The sequence below is a fragment of the Lissotriton vulgaris genome, chromosome 3_1 (assembly GCF_964263255.1).
Source record: "Lissotriton vulgaris chromosome 3_1, aLisVul1.2, whole genome shotgun sequence".
Classification (NCBI taxonomy): domain Eukaryota; kingdom Metazoa; phylum Chordata; class Amphibia; order Caudata; family Salamandridae; genus Lissotriton; species Lissotriton vulgaris.
The window spans coordinates 96,745,371-96,760,899 of NC_141689.1; the positions used below are offsets into that span (position 1 = coordinate 96,745,371).

General features: G+C 45.6%; 1 protein-coding gene across 1 annotated transcript in view; it reads left to right on the plus strand.

The window, feature by feature from the left end:
- Positions 1-15,529, plus strand: part of LOC147726022 (RING finger protein 145-like) — a 91,289-nt gene that overhangs the window by 23,112 nt on the left and 52,648 nt on the right. The window contains exons 2-3 of the mRNA XM_086960137.1: positions 412-520; positions 5,786-5,877. Coding sequence (XP_086816263.1) covers positions 412-520; positions 5,786-5,877 — 201 coding nt within the window. The remainder of the gene's footprint in view (positions 1-411; positions 521-5,785; positions 5,878-15,529) is intronic.

Below are 15,529 nucleotides of genomic sequence, written 5' to 3' on the forward strand. Positions count from 1 at the left end.
GTTACGGGTGGCTGTGATTTGGTATGGTGGTTCCTTTGCTGCATCCACTGCTAACCTTGAATTTATTAAAGACTGAGGCCCGTTTGCTGTTACTCCTCTTGTAACTCCTCAAATCCACATACCTGTCTGGCCCCTAAAGAAGGGTGCCTGTGTGTACCTTCTATTCATACCCGTTTCCACAGACCTGTCCTTCTCAGATGGTGCCGCATCTCTTTTTCTACCCACTGAAATAGCTATTCACTTGTCTAAGCATAGATATAGATGAAAATTTATTTGTACCTGGTTTTAAATCTTCTGTCTTTCCAAATATTGATAATGTGTTAATCTGTAGCGATGCAAGAGTGTTGCTTTTGCTACTTTAAGACTGTTTTTCGATGGGTTATTAATATGTTGACACTCGTTTCTTTTCAGGTCATGTGATGTGTGTGGTGTTGCTCATGCTCCCTGTTCGATACCTGGTGAAGTTGTACGTGTATCTCCTTACTTTAATGCTTCTGTACGTTGGGCACCAAACATCAAGGTGAGTTTTTCAAGCCGTCAGCACATTTTGATCTTTCAGTCTGTGAAACTCTTGCCCATTGAGTCTGAGGTCGTGTTTTGTATTTTGTATTCTCTTTTCTTTTTTACATTTCTTTATTGTTTTTTCACAAAACCTAAGAGTAAAACAGCCAACAAAATGGGCCCAAACCCTTACATTTTCGCCTGGGTTGGAGTGACAGATACGAGGCAGTCCTCTGTACCCCAATTTCCTGCAAAACGAACCGGAGATCTTGAGCATAGTGTAGTTAACGTACAATAAAGTCACGTTTGGATTAGTTCCTCAGGTGACACTATGTCTCAGTTATAGGAAATAATAAAGTTGTTAGCGTTCACAGGTTGTTAGGATTACAACAATTCAGTATACACTAATCATTCCTGGTGTCCGTTCCCTTCTCAGGTCATCTTTGGTCATTGTTCGCATCCAGTTTTGTTATATATGTGTCCCAGATGGTGTGAACTGGCCCCCCTTCACCCAAGAGTCAGGCCTTGGTAATGGCATCTGATTCTGCCGTAACCCAATTCAACAAATTCCCTTAGCCAGAGCTTTGTTTCTGGCACAACACTGGCCTTCCAGGACATTGCTATCTGCTGCTTAAAAAGCACCAGGGCCAACTCAATGAGCCTACAGATAGATCCGTCTTCTTTTGTTTTGGGTCTTATACACAGAAGGTAAGTAAGTAAGTTTATTTGCATAGTTAATAAAACCCATTGCAATACAAAAACCAAGTCAAAACAATTCTGCATACAATATTAAAAAGATATTTAATAATTTACATCTTTTTTTCTTTTTAAAACCAATACTGTAACTTGATAACATTCCACTGGCCAAGCAGTTTTTTGATTCAGCTCATGCTGTTAGTGGTCGAGTTATTTAGTTAAAGTCCACTACTTCCCGTCACTCCTTCTGCCAGAGATCAATAACGGTGCTTCTAAATATTTAGAGTACTTAAACTGTTTAATCAAGTGCTTTAGTGCCAAGCCCAGTGGGAACAAGTAAAAGGACTGTCCTCATTTGAGCTTCCATGATAGAATTGCTGTTTTATTTGGATGCTGTCCTGTACTAGATTGATTCTGGTGCTGGCATTTTCTTTTCCACTACCCTCATGAACTTCCCCCGGCTGCAGTTCAACTGTGGGTCATTCGGGGCAAAACAGGCAAGGACTGCTTGTCTTCTGGAGCGTACCTCTCGTTGATTGAAATGGCGTTTTAGCAGTAGTTTTCGTTCTTCCAAGAGTTCTTTACAGGCAGATAACAGATGCAGCAGGTCTTCTGGGACTGAGCCGCATAAGCGGCAGGAGGAGCCCTTCTTCTCCTTTTGCCAATGCGTAAAATACTGAATGCAGGGTAACAGGCCAAGTCTGTACTTCAGGAACTTCATTTTAGTAGTTTTGGTGTAACCCAAGTCAAGATAATTCTGAGCTGCTGACATGGAGTACGTGTTCAGGGTCATCCACTCTTGACCTTTTCGAGAGGGATGCCTTGTCCTCGACCCACTAGAGGTATTTGACTGTTTTCCAGACCAATTTTTTTTGAGTGTTAAGTTATTTATTGAAGTATCCCAGAGTTGGTTTAGGCCAGTATTGGCCAGACTGCTTTTGAGGTATTTGGCAGCTAGTGAGGCGTCTTTTTGCTGTATCTCCTACTATAGATATTCATTTAGAGTTCCTTGGTTGGATTTCCGCACTTTGTCCCTGGTGATTATGTACACCCCCTGTCTTGCCAAAGACTGTTTCTAAATACCAAACTCTAGCCGGTTTTGCTCTGGTAAAGTTTGTTTGGGCAAACCAAGAATAACCCTGTGTGCAGCTACAACTGTGTTGTCAAGAGTTTTTGCATATCTTCCTTTCTGAGCTTCACTTATGTAGGTAATTGTTGGCAGAAGTTTGGCACGTATCACTTTTGCCAAGGGCAGGAGTGACGGACCAGTTAATTTGCTGTTTAATACTTACCCAGAAGGCATTATTTTGGGGTGAGGATTTTTATACGATCTACTAATTCTGAGAGAAACACTGCCATTTCCCTCCACGCTTGTCAAAGTATCTGGTAGTATGTGTGAGGAAGAAAGGGGTATCCCCGACTAGAGTTCCTAATTCGGGATAGGTATAAATTTTGGAAGAAAAGTAATTAGGAACTGGTTTAAAGAGGTGGGCAAAGACGGACAATTGACAGCAGGAACTATCAAAGTACAAGAAGTGTAATGCAAAATTGTGACTTATTTTATTTTATTCAAATATTATTCTAATACAAAACATCATTATTTTATTATAAATAGTTGTCATGTGCATATCTCCACTATATATGTGACTTATCAATCTACATATATACACATATTATTGCATTTTATGCATATTTAAGAGTAGTTCATTTATACTAGAGAGTGGAGTAGTGTATTGTTTCAGCACACTGTACATAAAAACATGGCTAGGTATGTCATCTACGCGCGTTTCGGCTGAGGGCCTTCATCAGGGAGCCATGTGAGTATCCAAATGGACCTGTATTATTTGACTGATTTTCATGGGCCTTGTGTAAAATAAATTAATGCTTCGATATTATTGAGCTGTAGAGATGGTCTTGTTAAATTACAGGATTTACGCGTTTCAGGCGCAGGGGAAATATTACGTCGGTAGCCTGTAGGGTGGGCTCATAAATTCTTTGGCTGGGAGTCTTTTGGACGTTTCTTGTTTTATTGACAATCTTTAAGTTGCGTCCACTGTATTTTGTAGTTGGGGGTCTGTAGACTTCTAGTGGCGCTGACAGTCTTTAGACCGTGTCCACTCTGTCTTCACTGGGGGTCTATGGACTTCTATAATTTAGTTGGCTGTCATGTTGTAGTCAATGCGAGGACAATCTGATAGTTGTCTCTCATTCGTATTCCGATCGTGGGGTCTGTCGGCATCTAACCCGGAGATGCCAAGGGTCCAAGCCTTGGCCCCTCCGGGTTAGATGCCGACAGACAACTATCAGATTGTCCTCGCATTGACTACAACATGACAAAAGACTCCCAGCCAAAGAATTTATGAGCCCACCCTACAGGCTACCGACGTAATATTTCCCCAGCGCCTGAAACGCGTAAATCCTGTAATTTAACAAGACCATCTCTACAGCTCAATAATATCGAAGCACTAATTTATTTTACACAAGGCCCATGAAAATCAGTCAAATAATACAGGTCCATTTGGATACTCACATGGCTCCCTGATGAAGGCCCTCAGCCGAAACGCGCATAGATGACATACCTAGCCATGTTTTTATGTACAGTGTGCTGAAACAATACACTACTCCACTCTCTAGTATAAATGAACTACTCTTAAATATGTATAAAATGCAATAATATGTGTATATATGTAGATTGATAAGTCACATATATAGTGGAGATATGCACATGACAACTATTTATAATAAAATAATGATGTTTTGTATTAGAATAATATTTGAATAAAATAAAATAAAAGTCACAATTTTGCATTACACTTCTTGTACTTTGATAGTTCCTGCTGTCAATTGTCCGTCTTTGCCCACCTCTTTAAACCAGTTCCTAATTAAAGTATCTGGTAGTACCACACTATGCGGTAGAAACCGGCATCCTGAGGGAGACATCTCGGTCACTTAGATGAAGCCCCTGGAAACATACAGTGAATGTGCCTCATTGTCTGAGAAGTCCGGTGTGAGTAATTGAATTGTGTATTGCAGAATCATTGATTTCTAGGGACTTCCTTTGCTTGATGATTAGCACCCAACAATTTCTTATCTGTCAGTTCAGTTCCAAGATCTGCTGCCCACTTAGCTTTAGCCGGCACTTCTGTTGCTTTTCTCGTGTGTTAGTATAATTTGTAATGACAGTGATGTTTTTGGCTCCACATGTCCCTGCGCCCAGAGGGTGGTGATGGCTTGGTGTATATTATTGTATTCTAAGAATTGGCCCACCGGTATCCCATCCGTGCCTCAGGTCACACTGTCTTTCTGACATACAGTTTCCATGTCTGGTGCTTTTAAGCAAAAGCTGGATCAGGACTGGTTTTGGCATTGGTAGGGTACGCTCAGCAAATGATGCTCCTCAGTACCTGTCGCAACCATCGTGATTAGCTTGTTGGTGAGTTTTCTACATCGTCTCCACACAAAGGTCCAGTGGCCATGTAGTATCGTGAGGCTATTATCCTCATATTTACAGGTATTGCCTGGGCCAGACTGTAGGTGAATTTTACTCCTGCTTCCAGTCTGCAACAACACCGATTGCATCAAGTGACATGTGACATCTGGCAATACATGCTTCCCTGTGCATGCCAAAGATGTTGATCCACTGCCTGTCAATCCAGTCTTCACCATAGGTAATGTTTTGTTAAAATGAGGGAAGGCAGCAAAGACATTCACCCACATGGTGAAGTGTTTTTCTGTGTCTTCCTTTTTTATCTGGGCAGGCTGTGTGTGATAGGTTGCTGTTGTCTTTCACCTGTAATGGATGTGGCAGTAGTATTTTTATGGCATGTTTTTGAAGCCTTGTTGAAATAAGTATTTTATATAACTTGAACCTAAAAGTACTGTTTGTTTTTAGTTGTAAAGGGGTAATTAATAAATATACATATTTAGACATTCGAAATATTTCACCTTTTTCATATTTTTTCATAAGTTGTGTTAGTGTTAATGCTTGCACTGCTGTCCCAGTGATTGCCCATGTGCGGTACATGCTGGACTCCAATGCTTGAGGGGGGTACATTTGAGCCTATTTTCAGTAGTGCTTCTGTAGTGGATGCCGGTGTAATTTTCATGAATGGCAATTGCCTTAATCTTTTGTGGGTGTCTTTTAGTATTTGCACTGCCTCCTAAAGCCCCCTCCTTAAATGTCCTTTAACCACACCTACAGACTAGTAGATAGTCCCCATTTTCCAGCAACTCAGACTTGTCCCTCTCACATTTACTACAAAAAGGTTTCTCAATGTTCTAATTTGTCTACACCCTTGATGGAGAAATCTGCCCTTAAGAGCTAGGACAGGCGTAGCTCACTGGACAGAGATTGTGAATAGGAAGCTTCGGTGTAGATCTCTTGGTGGATATCTGTGAACAGCATTTGCGTGTACATAAAGTAGTACTAATGGAGTGCTATTTCCCGTACTCGCACATTCTTTTGTGAGTTGGCCTGTATCTTTTGCTTTGTGGTGCTGGTAAATAAAGTCTGTATTTTTAAGCTATATTAGACTTTTGCTCTGCATTTCTCCATGGTAACCTTCTGTTCTTCTTTCCACCTATTTAGGGATTACATCAGGCAAGAAATGGAGTCCGAGTATCATGGGGCTGTATACAGTGATAGCATCGCACTTCACCGCATCCTCACAGCGCTGACAGGTGAGATGGCGACCTAGGGGACTTTGTGTAATAACTTGGAATTCTCATATTGGCAGCAAAGTATTCTGTTCTTCATTTGAGGGGGTCAGTAAAAAAGAATGATAGTTTAATCGAATGTTCAAATGTAAGGTATCTTTCACTATAGTGTGATTGAAAACTGCACAATATAAAACTCGCCTGATTAGCAAAACAATCTATTTATTTTAGGTGGGTAGATAATGAAATAATATAACGGGAAAGGAATTTTCTGTGGTCCTATACAGAACATTACAGCAAAAACAATGGTGTGCAGTCATTATTTATTGTATTTATATACGTGATTTGTAGAGCACATGGCTACCTAAAAAGTTTTTCCAGTGCCAACCTCCTCACTAAACAAAGGCAGCCAAGGATAACTGTTAAAGAACCGGTGGAAACATCCATGTTTGGAGCAATTTTCAGAAAGCTGTCAGCGGTTTGAAGACGCTTCAGTGATTTGTGGCAAGGTGTTCTACAACTTTGGACCCAGATACGCAAATGCCAAACACCTTGACAGGAAATCTTGATTCTAGGAACCACTGCCAGGTCCTGATGGCTAGAGCCGAGCAAGATTTTGGGTGTATACCAAGACACCAATGATCTCCGATACATTGGCCCTGGTTTGCAAAGACACTTCTTCATATAGCATAAGGCTTTGAATTGAACCCAACATTCAGTTGGCATCCAGTTAAGAGTATTTAACATACTGAATCTGGGTGGGTGAAGAAGCCGAGCTGCCACATTTTGTACGGTCTGAAGCCATTTATGCAGCGATTTTGCAGCACCCTTGTATAAGACATTGCTATAGTCCAGTCTGGAGATTACCAGAGCATGGACTACAGTTCTTTGAGTGTGGACAAGGAGGCATATCAAGATGTCCCTTAACCACTTTAGGATGCCTAAGCAAGTGCCAGCTATTTTAAGAATCTCGTGGCTCATAGACAACGTATCATTGAGCCATACACCCAGATTGTTTTACCACATGAACAGGTGAAGGAGTGATACTCATAGTTGATGGCCACAGACCAGGACCGCATGGGTGAGGGTGGTTGCCCAGCAGCAAAACCTCCATCTTGTCCCCATTAAGGTTTAGTGATAAGAAAGTAAAGAGGTTGAGGTCCTATTGAGAGTGAGGAATGGAAGCACATGGGTTTTTGTGCCTCATGGGAATGTGACGTAGAAGAATTGTCAGATTGTGCATGTGTGAAATGGCAGAAAGCCTGTTTCAATCTTGGGACATTAATTGTGGAGAGTCTTAGGCAAGAGAAGAAGAAGAGTTTTATGCAAATTGTTATGTTCTACAGATTGTTTATGGTGCGCTAATCGCCGTGAGGGTATTCAGGCGCCTTGAAGGTGGGTAGGCGGTGGTCTCCTTGGAGATTATTTGATAAGCTAGGTCTCTTGCGGAACTCAACAAGTGATTAAGAGACTCTTGTGTGCTGTAGGAGATCATTACATGCTTTGGGTTAGATGCATGAGAATGTGCGACCTCCTGCTCTCCTGTTGTGTGTGCGGGGTATGTGCGACAGTTGGAGTCTGGCTGAGCAGAGGTGTCTGAATGGTTGGGGGAAGTGTATATGGCTGTTGAGATAGGCAGGACTATTTTGTTTAGTGCTTTGTATGTGTGAGGAATTTGAATGAGTGTGTTTTGTGTATGGGGAGCTAGTGGAGTTTCCTGAGGCGTGGTGTAATGTGGATGCTGTGCTGTAAGTAACTCACCACCCCTTGTTGTAAATATTTTTGTCCACCCTAAGCGTGGAAGGGTATTCTCAGATGTGAGACCCTTGCTCATTGCACCATCAGGATTCAAGCAAACCGGGCCGAAGACGGCTGTAATGCCAGAAACCGGTCCCCGGGAGCTTGTTTCCTTCCCAGTGTAAGAATTGGCTTCTGTAGTTTGGTTTGCCCTGTTCCCATCATGCACTGGGACAGGAGCAGACTAATTTGCATACAGCCAGGTTCTGAAACTGGGATGGTGCAGTGAGCTAAAAAACGGTGTTGGATCTAGCCCTGATCTCTTGACTGGGTGAGAGCTTTCTGCTTAATTCAGAGACTCTGTCCCTCACCACCCCTTGTTGTAAATATTTTTGTCCACCCTAAGCGTGGAAGGGTATTCTCAGATGTGAGACCCTTGCTCATTGCACCATCAGGATTCAAGCAAACCGGGCCGAAGACGGCTGTAATGCCAGAAACCGGTCCCCGGGAGCTTGTTTCCTTCCCAGTGTAAGAATTGGCTTCTGTAGTTTGGTTTGCCCTGTTCCCATCATGCACTGGGACAGGAGCAGACTAATTGGCATACAGCCAGGTTCTGAAACTGGGATGGTGCAGTGAGCTAAAAAACGGTGTTGGATCTAGCCCTGATCTCTTGACTGGGTGAGAGCTTTCTGCTTAATTCAGAGACTCTGTCCCTCACCACCCCTTGTTGTAAATATTTTTGTCCACCCTAAGCGTGGAAGGGTATTCTCAGATGTGAGACCCTTGCTCATTGCACCATCAGGATTCAAGCAAACCGGGCCGAAGACGGCTGTAATGCCAGAAACCGGTCCCCGGGAGCTTGTTTCCTTCCCAGTGTAAGAATTGGCTTCTGTAGTTTGGTTTGCCCTGTTCCCATCATGCACTGGGACAGGAGCAGACTAATTTGCATACAGCCAGGTTCTGAAACTGGGATGGTGCAGTGAGCTAAAAAACGGTGTTGGATCTAGCCCTGATCTCTTGACTGGGTGAGAGCTTTCTGCTTAATTCAGAGACTCTGTCCCTCACCACCCCTTGTTGTAAATATTTTTGTCCACCCTAAGCGTGGAAGGGTATTCTCAGATGTGAGACCCTTGCTCATTGCACCATCAGGATTCAAGCAAACCGGGCCGAAGACGGCTGTAATGCCAGAAACCGGTCCCCGGGAGCTTGTTTCCTTCCCAGTGTAAGAATTGGCTTCTGTAGTTTGGTTTGCCCTGTTCCCATCATGCACTGGGACCGGAGCAGACTAATTTGCATACAGCCAGGTTCTGAAACTGGGATGGTGCAGTGAGCTAAAAAACGGTGTTGGATCTAGCCCTGATCTCTTGACTGGGTGAGAGCTTTCTGCTTAATTCAGAGACTCTGTCCCTCACCACCCCTTGTTGTAAATATTTTTGTCCACCCTAAGCGTGGAAGGGTATTCTCAGATGTGAGACCCTTGCTCATTGCACCATCAGGATTCAAGCAAACCGGGCCGAAGACGGCTGTAATGCCAGAAACCGGTCCCCGGGAGCTTGTTTCCTTCCCAGTGTAAGAATTGGCTTCTGTAGTTTGGTTTGCCCTGTTCCCATCATGCACTGGGACAGGAGCAGACTAATTTGCATACAGCCAGGTTCTGAAACTGGGATGGTGCAGTGAGCTAAAAAACGGTGTTGGATCTAGCCCTGATCTCTTGACTGGGTGAGAGCTTTCTGCTTAATTCAGAGACTCTGTCCCTCACCACCCCTTGTTGTAAATATTTTTGTCCACCCTAAGCGTGGAAGGGTATTCTCAGATGTGAGACCCTTGCTCATTGCACCATCAGGATTCAAGCAAACCGGGCCGAAGACGGCTGTAATGCCAGAAACCGGTCCCCGGGAGCTTGTTTCCTTCCCAGTGTAAGAATTGGCTTCTGTAGTTTGGTTTGCCCTGTTCCCATCATGCACTGGGACAGGAGCAGACTAATTGGCATACAGCCAGGTTCTGAAACTGGGATGGTGCAGTGAGCTAAAAAACGGTGTTGGATCTAGCCCTGATCTCTTGACTGGGTGAGAGCTTTCTGCTTAATTCAGAGACTCTGTCCCTCACCACCCCTTGTTGTAAATATTTTTGTCCACCCTAAGCGTGGAAGGGTATTCTCAGATGTGAGACCCTTGCTCATTGCACCATCAGGATTCAAGCAAACCGGGCCGAAGACGGCTGTAATGCCAGAAACCGGTCCCCGGGAGCTTGTTTCCTTCCCAGTGTAAGAATTGGCTTCTGTAGTTTGGTTTGCCCTGTTCCCATCATGCACTGGGACAGGAGCAGACTAATTTGCATACAGCCAGGTTCTGAAACTGGGATGGTGCAGTGAGCTAAAAAACGGTGTTGGATCTAGCCCTGATCTCTTGACTGGGTGAGAGCTTTCTGCTTAATTCAGAGACTCTGTCCCTCACCACCCCTTGTTGTAAATATTTTTGTCCACCCTAAGCGTGGAAGGGTATTCTCAGATGTGAGACCCTTGCTCATTGCACCATCAGGATTCAAGCAAACCGGGCCGAAGACGGCTGTAATGCCAGAAACCGGTCCCCGGGAGCTTGTTTCCTTCCCAGTGTAAGAATTGGCTTCTGTAGTTTGGTTTGCCCTGTTCCCATCATGCACTGGGACAGGAGCAGACTAATTTGCATACAGCCAGGTTCTGAAACTGGGATGGTGCAGTGAGCTAAAAAACGGTGTTGGATCTAGCCCTGATCTCTTGACTGGGTGAGAGCTTTCTGCTTAATTCAGAGACTCTGTCCCTCACCACCCCTTGTTGTAAATATTTTTGTCCACCCTAAGCGTGGAAGGGTATTCTCAGATGTGAGACCCTTGCTCATTGCACCATCAGGATTCAAGCAAACCGGGCCGAAGACGGCTGTAATGCCAGAAACCGGTCCCCGGGAGCTTGTTTCCTTCCCAGTGTAAGAATTGGCTTCTGTAGTTTGGTTTGCCCTGTTCCCATCATGCACTGGGACAGGAGCAGACTAATTTGCATACAGCCAGGTTCTGAAACTGGGATGGTGCAGTGAGCTAAAAAACGGTGTTGGATCTAGCCCTGATCTCTTGACTGGGTGAGAGCTTTCTGCTTAATTCAGAGACTCTGTCCCTCACCACCCCTTGTTGTAAATATTTTTGTCCACCCTAAGCGTGGAAGGGTATTCTCAGATGTGAGACCCTTGCTCATTGCACCATCAGGATTCAAGCAAACCGGGCCGAAGACGGCTGTAATGCCAGAAACCGGTCCCCGGGAGCTTGTTTCCTTCCCAGTGTAAGAATTGGCTTCTGTAGTTTGGTTTGCCCTGTTCCCATCATGCACTGGGACAGGAGCAGACTAATTTGCATACAGCCAGGTTCTGAAACTGGGATGGTGCAGTGAGCTAAAAAACGGTGTTGGATCTAGCCCTGATCTCTTGACTGGGTGAGAGCTTTCTGCTTAATTCAGAGACTCTGTCCCTCACCACCCCTTGTTGTAAATATTTTTGTCCACCCTAAGCGTGGAAGGGTATTCTCAGATGTGAGACCCTTGCTCATTGCACCATCAGGATTCAAGCAAACCGGGCCGAAGACGGCTGTAATGCCAGAAACCGGTCCCCGGGAGCTTGTTTCCTTCCCAGTGTAAGAATTGGCTTCTGTAGTTTGGTTTGCCCTGTTCCCATCATGCACTGGGACAGGAGCAGACTAATTTGCATACAGCCAGGTTCTGAAACTGGGATGGTGCAGTGAGCTAAAAAACGGTGTTGGATCTAGCCCTGATCTCTTGACTGGGTGAGAGCTTTCTGCTTAATTCAGAGACTCTGTCCCTCACCACCCCTTGTTGTAAATATTTTTGTCCACCCTAAGCGTGGAAGGGTATTCTCAGATGTGAGACCCTTGCTCATTGCACCATCAGGATTCAAGCAAACCGGGCCGAAGACGGCTGTAATGCCAGAAACCGGTCCCCGGGAGCTTGTTTCCTTCCCAGTGTAAGAATTGGCTTCTGTAGTTTGGTTTGCCCTGTTCCCATCATGCACTGGGACAGGAGCAGACTAATTTGCATACAGCCAGGTTCTGAAACTGGGATGGTGCAGTGAGCTAAAAAACGGTGTTGGATCTAGCCCTGATCTCTTGACTGGGTGAGAGCTTTCTGCTTAATTCAGAGACTCTGTCCCTCACCACCCCTTGTTGTAAATATGTGCTGTAAGTCAAGGCTGAGTCTGGCCACTGCATTCTGGGCAGTGTGGAGTCTGTTCAGGAGTTGTTTGATGATTCCAGTGTATAGTGTGTTGCCATAGTCAAGTCAGCTGGTTATGAGGGCCTGTGTGACCATTATTCTGTTGTTATCTGGTCGCCGCTTGAAGATTTTTGACGGCATCCTCAGGATATGGAGGCAGGTTGTGCAAACTGAGATGATGTGGGTCATCATGTTGAGCTTGTTTCTTGCTTGGGCAGTAGGGGATGGTGTGGGACCTAAGTCTGCCAGCCACCAAGTGGAATCCCACCATGAGGTCGTCTTACTGAAAATCACTACTTCGGTCTTGTCCGAGTTCAAATTGAAGGAGTTGGACTTTATCCAGGTGGCCACTCCGGTCATGCTGGCCGAGAAGTTGATTCTTGTTCTGGTTGTTTGTGAGGGACAATATTAGTTGCGTATCATCTGTGTAGGAGAGTATGTTGATTCAGTGCGTACTAATGATAGTGGCCAGTGGAGTCATTTAGATGTTAAACAGAGACAGGCTTAGTGAAGATCCTTGGACTCCACAGATGGGGCTCCTGGCTTCCAAAGTGTAAGGTGGCATGTGGACTTTTAGGGGTTCAACCGGTTAGGTACGAGCACGTCCAGGTGAGTGCGCGTCCTTGGATGGCGTTCTCTTACAGTCTTCTGAACAGGGCGGAGTGGAAGATTGGAGATCGTGTTGAAAGCCGCTGAGAGGTTGAGCAGTATGGAGTCCGCTCTTTCCCCTCTGTCAATGATCATCCTCCTGTATTCTTTTGGTGCGATGAGGGCTATCATGGTGCTATGTTTGGGTCTTTAGGAGTGTGTTGACTGCTGCATGTTTCCAGGCTTCTGGGAAGGTAGAGATGGAGGTGTTTAGGATGCAGGCGAGAGTTTTGCTGATCAACAAGGCCCAATTTTGCCGATGTGGTGGGGGACCTGGTCCACCGGGGCCCCAGAGTGTATGGTTCTTATGATGGTAGCCATCTCTCTGTGGTAATTGGGTTCCATGTGGTCATGGCATTTTCTGTGTCTAGATGGAAGACCGGTGGCTGGTGGCGAGGCTGCTGGCGTTTGGTTGCGGGTCGAAATGGTTGTAGATAGTTGCGATTTTGTTACTGAAATCACATAGGACTTGAATGGGTGTGATGTAGGCGGTGGCTGCTGGGGCGGTGAAGTCCTCGATGATTGCAAAGATCTCCTTGTTGCTGTTGGAGGGCCTTCTTCTTTGTTTCTCTGATTAGTTGGTGGTGCAAATTTGTAGGTGATCTTGTCCGATTTATTTCTGGTTAAGACTTCATTTTTGTTCCAGTTGTTTCAGTATCTCTTTGTTGATTGGAGTTCCTCTATGTACTAGTTAGCCTGCTTTCAAGCCATTGTAGGAAACTGGGTTCTTGTAGCAGTCTCCCCCTTCCCCCCTGACTTTTTGCCTGGTATCTGTCAGGCCTCCGCTAGTCTTACCATAGTCTGGCGGGGCGATCTCGCAGAGATGACATGAGCATTCACCACTGTCCCTGGTAGAGGCTGACCCTGACAAGGATGTAGATGAAACCGGGGGAAGATGCCCAGAAAACAAAGGATGGGTGGTGGACAGAATGGAAAGGTGACCTCTGGTGCCTTGTTACCCCTGGAGAGATGCCACCTGGAATGGGAGAGCAGGGAAGGGTTATCACCAATGAAACATACACACCCTCACTCTCTTCCTGAACACAATCTAAACATTCATCAGCATAATCACCTTGTGAAAGGCACTCAGGAATATCATAGCAAGGTCAGCAGGCCATCAACATAGACTGTAAAGCATATAGCGCTCCTGCGCGTGGACCACCAGAAAACAAGCAAGCACTCCTGCGCCCAGTAACTTGGAAGCCCAGCAAGCGCTCTTGCTCATGGAATAGTCAAGGAATCAAACAAAGTAAATTAGCGCTCCTGTGCATGAAAGGACAAGAAAACCAAGCAAGTGCTCCTGCTCTATGAAAACCCCAAAATTAAACTAGCGCTCCTGCGCATGGAAGGACAAGAAAACCAGGCAAGTGCTCCTGCGCTATGATTACCCCCAAAAGTAAATTAGTGCTCCTGCGCATAGAAGGACAAGACAAAGTAAGCGCTCCTGCTCATGAAAACCCTCAAAGTATCTTTAGCGCTCCTGTGCACCCTGGCACCCAGCAAGCATTCAGGTGAGAGGAGTCCAAGAGTAGCCAAGCGATCCTGCTCTGATCTCTAGGTCGCGAGGTCCGACCACAGAGAGTAGCAGGAAGAATAGGAATAGCAAAGTACCTTTTTGAAGCCGAGCGTGAGTCTCAGTCTGGAAAGTCACTGAAGCGGAGGTTCGGAAACGTCCTGAGCCGAAGGCATTAATCCAAAGCACGGACGCAACTGAAACCGCGCTGGTTATGCGGATTTCCCGGATGTGCCGTGATTAAGGTGACATCCCCTACCTTATAGAGAGGTTCGGTCTGACTGCGGCTATCTGCCTTTTCTTTTTGGTCTCCTTTGCTTTAGCCAATTCAAAACATGCTTGTTGCCAGAGATAACAAAGGAGGGCATGATAGGCCTAGACTGAAGGAAAAGGACTTTCTTGTGGCTTCTCCCAGGGAACTGTGTGTGGATGGCCCCCAAGGAGACAAAAAAAGGTGACATGCCTATGGCGGAATGCTTGCTGTTGTTGTAGGCGTATTCCACCATCCACAGGACCTCCGACCATTCCTTCTCTACCGACAACAAGAAGCAGCGAAGGTATTGTTCCATGGTCTGGTTCGTCCTCTCTGCCCGGCCATCAGTCTTGGGGTGGTAAGCAGACGATAAGCGCACTTCCATGTCCATAGTGCCACAGACATTGTTCCAGAACTTAGACACAAATTGGAAGCCTCTGTCCGTGATCACCACAGATAGGATGCCGTGCATCCTGACTATGTTATACATGAAGACCACATCCAACTTGGCCGCTGAGGGTCGTTTCTTCAGAGGTACGAAATGTGCCATTTTGGTAAGGTGATCCACAATGGTAAGGATAGTGGTATATCCTTCATGGGTCCTTGGTAACTCAACAACCAAGTCCATGTAGACGGTGTGCCAGGGATACGGTGGTACAGGGATAGGATGTAGCAGTCCTACCGAAGGCTGAGCAGTGTTTTTTCCCTGAGCGCAAACAGCACATCGATTTTATGTAGGTGTGAACATCAGTACCCATTGAGTGCCACCAGAAATGTCGTTGTAGCAGGTCTAGGGTTTTAGCATGTCCTGGGTGGTCGGACAGCTCGTGGTCAGGACACATAGAAAGTGCTTATTGTCGGTGTTCCATCGTCGGTAGGTAGAAGCGGTCTCCCTTGTATAGGTATCCGTTCTGTGCGGTGATACCCTCGAGCTCCCCTATCCATGACGCGGTGTCTTTCTGTTCTAAGTCGTCATGGAGACGAGAGAGAAAGGCCGATGTAAGGACCACCCCTTGAAAACAGTGTTCAGGAATTATGGGCGTGGACTCGGCCACCGGCGTGGTCTCCACTGTTTCCTCAAGCCGGGACAACGCGTCGGCCTTGGCGTTTTCTCTGCAGGGTCAGTAAGTGATGAGAAAGGAGTATTTGTTGAAGAACAGAGTCCAACGTAACTGCCTGGAGGTGAGTGCTCGAGCTGAACGAAGGAACTGCAGGTTAGATGGTCACTGGGTGCTTAGCGTCCTTCATATAATGCAGCTACTCCTCAAACGTGGCTTTG